The sequence below is a fragment of the Eutrigla gurnardus genome, assembly GCF_963514095.1.
Source record: "Eutrigla gurnardus genome assembly, chromosome: 16".
NCBI classification, from domain to species: domain Eukaryota; kingdom Metazoa; phylum Chordata; class Actinopteri; order Perciformes; family Triglidae; genus Eutrigla; species Eutrigla gurnardus.
In genome coordinates, this window is record NC_139927.1 from 16,075,634 (window position 1) to 16,084,523 (window position 8,890).

The 8,890-nt window shown below is 44.2% G+C and overlaps 1 protein-coding gene across 1 annotated transcript; it reads right to left on the minus strand.

Annotated features, from left to right (window-relative positions):
* Nucleotides 1-4,133: 4,133 nt before the first annotated feature.
* Nucleotides 4,134-7,660, minus strand: marcksa (myristoylated alanine-rich protein kinase C substrate a). Its single transcript, XM_084031258.1, has 2 exons — nt 7,228-7,660; nt 4,134-6,136 (listed from the first exon to the last, which is right to left on the minus strand). The coding sequence occupies exons 1-2, from the start codon at nt 7,321-7,323 to the stop codon at nt 5,447-5,449; spliced, it is 786 nt and encodes a 261-aa protein (XP_083887384.1). The 5' UTR covers nt 7,324-7,660; the 3' UTR covers nt 4,134-5,446.
* Nucleotides 7,661-8,890: the final 1,230 nt, after the last annotated feature.

Here is an 8,890-nt window from a genome sequence, read left to right on the forward strand (position 1 = left end):
TCCTTGAAGTGTGCATTACTTTAAATGTGGTGCTAGCTCTGTTAAGGTCAGTTTTCATGATTGTCAGTAATGTTTTGTGTGCAGATTGTACGTCATACAGTATTTCTCCCACCTCACCCCACTGGGAGTCTGGCCAACACACATAATACCAGGCATATAAACCATCACTCACGGGGTCACCTGTGGGCTCCGTCTTAAAGATAGTCACATATGTAACTAGAGTTGAAGTAACACATTTTTGTATTAACGATAAGGATCCATTTTCGTAGAGTGGCTGTTGTTACTTGGTATTTCAGCACCAGTTTACCACTCGTCAAATACAAATAACACAACTGCACCGTCAAACGGGGAAAACCTTTAAGTTTTGTACTTAGCTCACAAATTAATTGGTTTGATACTGTGGCTTTTTTTCTGCTCAACACTAAGGCGGCCTGTTTTTATCTTCATTACAGGTCATCACCAAATCTCTGTAAAAGATTGTATCAACTCAAAATTGATATGGTCGTCATAGTGTTCCTTTTACACTTTCACAATTCATTTTTTTATTTCCGATTCATGACTAGAACAACTTGATGCACACTGCTGAGCTGCATCTCAAACACCTTTATGCTGATGAATGCATTTTTAAGAGGGTTAATATTAGTAACACATAAAAGGAATATAAATAGTCAAACAAATAACCTCACATGGTAAAATGATTAACTAACATAAAGGTGCTATTGTTGTTTAATTGAAGTTATATATTACGTTTCTTGTATTGTAGGAATTAACATAGCAGTTTAGGAATGGTTGCTCTTTTGTTATTTGAATTTCAATTATGATGTGGACTGAGGCTGCACGGTGGTGTAGTGGGTAGCACTCTCGCCTCACAGCAAGAGGGTCCTGGGTTCGATTCCCGGGTCGGCCCGGGTTCCTTCTGTGTGGAGTTTGCATGTTCTCCCCGTGTAAGCGTGGGTTCTCTCCGGGTTCTCCGGCTTCCTCCCACAGTCCAAAGACATGCAGGATGGGGATAGGTTAATTGGTGACTCTAAATTGCCCGTAGGTGTGAATGTGAGTGTGAATGGTTGTTTGTCTCTACATGTTGGCCCTGTGATAGACTGGCGTCCTGTCCAGGGTGTACCCTGCCTTCGCCCAATGACAGCTGGGATCGGCTCCAGCCCCCCCGTGACCCTAAATACAGGATAAGCAGTAGAAAATGGATGGATGGATGGATGTGGACTGAGAGAATCACGAGGTCTTTGTAATGACCACGTGCAGACACGTGGGGGCGCTCTAACCCAGGAGATAGCGTGTCAAGCCAGTTACAGGTGGAGTGATTCTCGGAGGGAAACCTGCTCCACGTTCATTTCAACCGGCGTAAATAATGAATAAATAATATATATATATATATATATATATAAGATACACACAATATGACCACTTTATTCCGGTGAGCCAACACAGAGAGCCCAACGAGGACAACTCAAAAGTAATGAAAGGCCATTTATCGGTCAGACGGCTCCTCTTTCCGGCCGTCCAGCCAGAATCAGACCTCGGGGAATAACAGGAAACCTCGAGTGCCGAATTGAAAAGTGCCTCCTAATTGTTTGTAAACGTCCGAAAATTATGTTCTAGCAGGAACGTTCCCCTTCGTAGCAGCAGATAAACATATAACTGTCCGACTTTTGAATGGGGTTTGTAAGGGACAGACCGCTCGAGGGCCCACGGGGGAGTCCAGGCTAGGTAAGCTAACTAGTGGGGGTTAGCTAGTAACGTTTCATTTGAGCCATTAGCTTCATGTTTGTTATGGTTTTCCACAGGTTGAGGTTCTCCGAGTCCACCTGAAAGACACAGAGGGCGAGCATCAGCCATGACTCGGGTAGGATGATGTTTGACAATTAAATACAATTATCTGACATTAAAAGTGATGCAGAAGGTGAATTCAGGGACTGGGATGTCTTCAGTTGGCCTTCACGTCCTGCTTCAGTCTGCTCTTCATGGAGCATATTGAAGTTTGTTTGACTTTCACCTCCTTTCTCATGCTTTCAAGTTTCAGAAACTCAAGAGTACTACACTGTTTAGTCTCTGGGTTTAGGTAATTCAACTTTGTGAAAATCACTGCATTGTTTATTTGATCTAAAATGACTGTATTACTCTAATGAAAGAAATTCAAATCCACGTATTGATATCAAATCACGTCTGAAGCTAGAAGCAGGTTCTGGATGCACCTTTTGTTAATATCCAGCTGCTTCCAGTTAACCTGAGTAACCGGATGGAGCTAGCCGGTAATATCAAGTTCAAGAGTCGGATTTTGGACCTCAATAACAAGGACGCTCCCTTTTTACTTTCTTACACATGTTCCCACGGCTGCATCCTATTGGTCAAACGTTCTCTGGCTGGCTCTGATTGAACTTTGTGACCAGGAAGCGTTGATATAAACAAGGCTTTATGAGATACTGCTTTATGATCCACAATTCATGTAGAGAAGAATATGCTTTCCCAACATGTCCCAGTATGAATATGAGGAAGACGTACTGGGAGAAGTGGAAAAGCATTCTTATATGTTGTGGCCTATCAGAGCTGCTACGCCAAATGTTATAACGCCTGGAAAATAGTTTGTAATGTTTGTTGAATCTGGACAAAACATAAATAAACAAACTGTCTCACGATATCTAAAACATAAAGCAATGTTGGTAAACATGGCGGAGGTTTATGTGAGCCAGGTGGCCGATGTTTTCAATGGACGATGACATGGTGTTACCAGTAGCAGACCAGTGTTACCAGTAGCAGACCAGTGTTACTACGATGGTCTTTTCAGAGTCAGCTGTAATTAGAATAGTTTCTCTACTTGCTGAGAGAGACAGCTATACAGTCTGTTTCCAGAGAACTGAAGTAGTTTTCTGTGCTTTTCGCCAAAGCCTTCAGGACTCCATTAAAAGAAATCAGTATTCTGTGCTTGCAGAACACTGGATGCTGGTCTACCGCTGCCTCAGTTTGTTTGTTTGTGTTATTGCAATAACACACTTACCAATGCAGGCAGCTGTAGACCAGCAACCAGCTGACCGTCATAATAGACCCTTGTCAAACATCCCAACCATCCCCTTTAATATGATTTTTTTAGTGACGGTATCATTAAACATAGCTCAGGTTGGTGTGTGGAATAGAGCCGGCTTCAGGCAGGAGATCAGTGACGGGATCTAGTGTCTAGTCACTTTTCCTTGGCACCAAATCACTGAATGTGTGCACTTCATAGGGCCGTGTCTCCACCCAGGAGGCCATTATGCAACTTAAACAAGCTGGTATCTTTGCTATTCGGCCAAAAGTATGTGGACAGTTTGGTGTGGGAGAACTGTGCAGAGTCTTGAACTGAACCCCATCCAACACCTTTTGGGTTTCGACTGGAATTGGTAGCAAACTCTGTGCAGTCAGGATCCAGGATCTGGTGGAACGGCGTCCCGGAGCAGATTAGAGCTGCCGGGGAACGCCGCTTTAAAGGAGGTGATCAGCAGGCTCATGTTGGTGTGATGCTCGGCCTCAATGAGCGATGGCACGATATCAGATCCAAGCTGATCGTAGTGAATTATCATTATCAGCACAATCATAAACCGTCTAGCTCACTATCGTGGTAGAGAAGTAAAAAAATACAGGATGCAAAAGCGTGTTTTATTTATTTATGTTTCCATCCTTTATCCATGCAGTGAGACATTCTGTTTGTCTTATTCAAGATTATTTGGCTGTTTCACTAAAAAGGATTTTCATGAAAAACAAAAAGATGTCTCATCTGTGACGCAATAAAAATATTTGTTTCTTGATAAAATGTAAGGTGACTTCAGGATGTTTCATCCATTTTAAGAGATTTATGCACATTTTGATGATTATCGGGGTAATATCGTCAATAGAGATGGGATGATGTAAGATTTTATCACACTCAATGAGTTCATCATGGTTAATTTGAGGATAATCTTCACGAGTGACTTGGAAAAACTACATTTTTTCAAATGTATTTATCATTTATTTATGCAGGGAGACCTTATGATTTATGTTCATCCTATTTAAGATTATTTTTCACGAAAAAAAGGTGCGTCTTATCGGCGATGCATGATGTAAAGTTATATAATTATCGAATAATATCGAAATGACACCCAACAATAATGACAGATGCGGCTCAAATTTTATTCACATTTATTTTTTGCTTTTAGTGTGCTCACAGAAAATTAGAACACCTTGAAGCAGAGTTTAATAGCATTTTTTTTTGTTGTAAGCAAAGTTACATTCCATCTCTAAGTCAAACTGGTCAAAGCTTCTCCAGTATTTACAAAAGGAAAAAGAGAGAGAGAGACAGAGGAAGTGAGAGAGAGAGAGAGAGAGACAAGATGCTACACAAACATTTGCATCTGATAGTTTCCTTAAATTTAGTCAAAGACCACTGGAAAAAAAAGCATCGCCTGCTGTAGTAATAAAAAAAAAAAACATACCACAGTATATAAACAGTTAACCATTCCACTTATCACAGCTTGGTTTGGAGTTTGTAATTGCTTCAGAAGGTCTTTCCGGATTAATTTTTCTTACTGTTGTAATGTGTGTGTGTGTGTGTGTGTGTGTGTGTGGTTGCATGTACGTGTGTGTGTGTGTGTTATCTTACAAAAAATGAGCGGGTTGGAAAAAAGAGCTGCAAACTTCATGTGCTTCTTGATCAAAGATTTCATTTTGTACAATAATCACAGTTAAAAACACCCCGCCTATACATACTTACATTTTTTTTATTAAGGTCATAAAACCAACAATAAACGATAAAAGCCTATACAACTTGTATTTCTACTGAATCACTGACTGGTACGGCTAATGAGAAGTGAAAAGTTCCTATGAGTTTATATTGACTTCCTAAAAAAACTAACTCTGGGATTTCTTGTCGTCTTATCGTAAAAATGACTTAGTGTTGTCAAAGCGTATGGCGTGTGTAGATGTTGGTCTCATCGTTTTTTTTTTTGTTAGTTTTTTTCTTTAAGACTACTCTTGTTCATAATAGTCTGTGGCATCCCCCCCTCCCTTCCCCTTCATTTACAGCTCAACCCCCGTCTCCTTCATACCACGGGCATGTCCATACCATTTTGTTTACATTTTGTATAAAAAAATCCAAAAAAACAAACATGTAATACTGTTGAAAAAAAAAGGTAAATGGCAGAGTGTGGATGTATTTAATGTGTTGTACATATCGAAGCCACCCACCTCCCTCGCCCGTTGGAATGGAAGTAACAATGGACTGAGATGGGTTTTGTATAAGGGGGGAATGGAAACCAAAAAAAAAAAACGAAGAAAAGCTTTAAAATATCCCTGGTTGTAGAAAGTTCTTCAAAGCCAGGACCTGGCGTCACTCCAAAATACAAAACAGGGAAATGTTCTTTGATTATCTTCTTTCTTTCTTTTTTTTTCTTCTCCTTTTTCTTTCTTTTCAAATTTCTCCCAGATCTTATTCAGCGGCCTCGGCAGCCGCAGCCGGGGCCTCCGCTGACGCTGCTTCCTGTGCGGCCGGGGCGGCTTCCTCTGTTTTGGGCGCCTCCTCGGCCGGCTTCTCCTCAGCCTTGGGCTCCTCCGCCTTGGGCTCCTCTGCGGGCGCGGCCTCCTCGGCAGGCTTCTCCGCCGCCGCCGCCTCCGGCTTGGCCTCTACCTCCTCTTTGGCTGGCTCAGCGGCAGGTGCAGCCTCCCCCTCGGCGGGCTTGGCCTCCTCGCTGGCGGCAGCCGCCTCCTCTGTGCCCTCAGCCTTGGCCTCCTCTGTGGTTGCTGCTGCAGCTGGCGCCTCCTCGCCCTCCGCTCCATCACCTGTCTCCTTTTTGGTCTTCTTGAAGGAAAAGCCGCTGAGTTTGAAGGACTTCTTGAAGGAGAACCGCTTCTTCTTCTTCTTCGGGGTTTCGGTGCTGGTGGATGGCGTAGCGGCATCCTCCGTCTTTGCTGCCGCCTCTCCCTCAGCGGGAGCAGGGGATGCTGCCTCTACCTTCTCCCCATCTGCAGCCTCCTTCTCAGCGGGGGCGGCCTCGTCCTTGCTGGCCTCCTCCTTGGGGCTCTCCTCGGCGGCGGCGCTGCCGTTGGCCTGCACCTCCTCCTTGCCGTTCTCGGCCGCTGTAGGAGAGGCGTCGCCGTTCACTTTAACGTGGCCGTTTTCCTAAAGAGACAAACAGTGGCTGTTATTGCCGTGTAAAGGGCTGGCATGCTGTCCAGCCGGGCAGTACCACTGACGGACGCCGGGGGCAGCAGACACCACCAAACCAGCAGCGACAAAAGCAGGACTCGCTTCAGCCTGGACGCAGGTTCTACTTTCAAGCTTTCAGAGACTTTATATGGAAATGATCGATCCCAGTCATGCGCTCAACTAACGGTTAATCGATTCTTCCTGGATTTCATTCATATGATCGCAAGTCGCTCTCTCTCTCTCACTCTCAACAGCGGAGCAGCTGCTCATTAAAACAGCAGATGCTCATTAGGCCTGCACAGTTGACTTAAATCTCCTAAAAACGGCTCAAATCTAAACGGGGTTCTGACTTGTATATTTCTGCAAACATCCAAACTCTTATAAAGAGGAGCGACTGAGAACAGCAGGGACTCTCTCTCTCCCCCCGGGGCGCACCGGTGGCTCCGAGCCCCCGTCTCCCTCGCCTCCCCCGTCTCCCCTCCCGTGTGATAGCAGGCTGCCATCTCCACTTTCTCGTCGAGCATCTGTAACAAAAGGAGCGGCGCTCCGAGCGCACACAGCCTTTTGTTGCCGCCGCGCATCTCGTCATATTCAGCAAATTTCCCAAATTGCGATCGAGGGGCGACTTCATTGAAATGTGCTCGCTGTCGGTGTGCCATTATTTAATTTTTTGGGGGGGCATATTCACCGATCAACCCAGCAGCACGCGATTTAATTCAGATACGGTTCATATGACTGAAATCACCAACAAAAGATGCAACCAAATTGGTTTCCTCTTGGAAAATAAACGTTTTGTTATTTTGTTTCCTCTAAATATCCGCTTACTATACCGTCTCCCAGGAAACAATGGGTACATCAAACGGTCAACTGTTGCTCATATTCTATTCAGATTTAAAAACAACCCCTTGCATTCAGTTAAAACTCCATCCTAGGATCTCCATTCAATCTATCCACATTTACGCACGGATTGCGCCCTGAGAGCGCAGCCCCCACCCCTCCCCTCCAAAGCGAGAAGATTCTCCCCCGACGGATGCGAAGAAGCAGGGTGATAAAATATCATTTACCTGTCCGTTGGTCTTGGTGGGTGAAGCAGCAGCCTCCCCGGGCTTCTCAGCCACGGTTTCAGCCTTCCCAGCTGTCTTGGACAATTGCGCTCCCATGCTTTTCGCTCCCAACAAAGAAACCCAACCGATCCTCGCACAAAAAAACCCCGAACAAAGACCCCACAAGCCTCTTTGTTGAAACGCAAAGCTCTTCGCTGCTGCCTCCTCTCTCTCACTCTCTCTCTCTGCACAGAGAAAAAGTTCACAGAGGGGATGTAAAGCAAAGTCCCGTTAAACGCGACGAGGCTTTTTCAAAATAGCAGGAAAAAGCTGACAGGCAGCGGAGAAGCAATAAAATCCCAGATCGGTGGCCGTGTCGCCGTAGACGGGCTGCAAAATGGAGAAATTTCCCTTGTTGCTAATAAGATGCGGAGTCCAACGCCCAAGTGAGGAGATGAATGGGCGCTCCGAGCGATGACGGCACCGCACTCCCGTTCAGCCAATCACAGGCGCCGCGCAGAGTGTGGGCGGAGTTTGCGATAGGGAGTGAACAATAGATTGTAGCGCTGCGTTCACGGGACGTTGAGAAACAGATTTACCCCGAAATAAGGCAACATTTATAGTGGAGTTGTATCTTACCAACCCACGTGATCATTAGTTTAGCATTTAGATGGTAAATACCCCGTCATAATACATTATCATAGAGAAGTCCAGGTCCACCTACTCGTTTTTGGAGCGATATATGAAAGATAACTTTTTTTTAAATAAAAAGATGTTCATGTGCACTTCAGGCAACTCTGAAATGAAAAATCGTCCGTTAAATTTTCTTTAAAAAAAAAAAAATGTGTTGCATTTGTGGTATGTAATTATTTATTAACTTTAGTCGTATTTTCCATTTCGACTTCCAGATAAAACCGTTAGAATATGATCTGTGGACAATACGTAAGTTAATCTATGTGATGTCAGAGATACATTAAAGGTCGGTGTTGAACCAGGTCAGACATTTTTTGCACCCGATTCCAAAACTGACTTTTTTGAAATCCTACCAGAACTGAACACAACCGACCAAAGAGTGGACTGAAGGACAGTCAGGTTGGACTTGAGGGTAATAAGACCAGTTCTGAAATGCGATGGATCTGATCGTACCTACGATGTGTCACATGATTAGAGTTGCCGGTGAGCGAATAGACCGGGACCCGACTTGATTCTGGTGAGACTAAAATATACAGTATTTTGGACCTTTTCGTTCGGAGATACTAGTTAGAAGCAAAAGATCTCTGGACCACTGGCTTGGGGTTGTTGAGGGTGTTCTAGGAGGGTCTCAGCAAGAACAATTTATTCAATATTTTCTTTAAAACACTCTGGGTCCTTGGTCTAATTTGGATCAATGTAGTGGTACTTGATGTGAAAGGGGTTTGGTAAGCACTCCTCTAGGTAACACAACAGTTCATATTTACAGGTAATCGACCTACATGCATGAATGTGTAATGAAATCATTCATTTTGTAGTTTGACATCAAGAATCATCAGTACTTTGAAGAGTCATTTTGGAATGATTCAGCGTCTGAACGTCATCATGATCCTCATTTCCCAGTCAGAACCTGTATGTACAATTTCTTCGGTGTGCCTTGAACGCAGCACTGGAGACTGTAGCATCAACTTGTCATGGCCACAGATGTTCTGCT

Bases quoted from the DNA above. Each gene is read 5' to 3' on its own strand.
- marcksa (XM_084031258.1), bottom strand. From the start codon at position 7,323: ATGGGAGCGCAATTGTCCAAGACAGCTGGGAAGGCTGAAACCGTGGCT. The intron at 6,137-7,227 runs GTAAATGATATT...TTGTCTCTTTAG, and splicing joins CCACCAAGACCAACGGACAG to GAAAACGGCCACGTTAAAGT.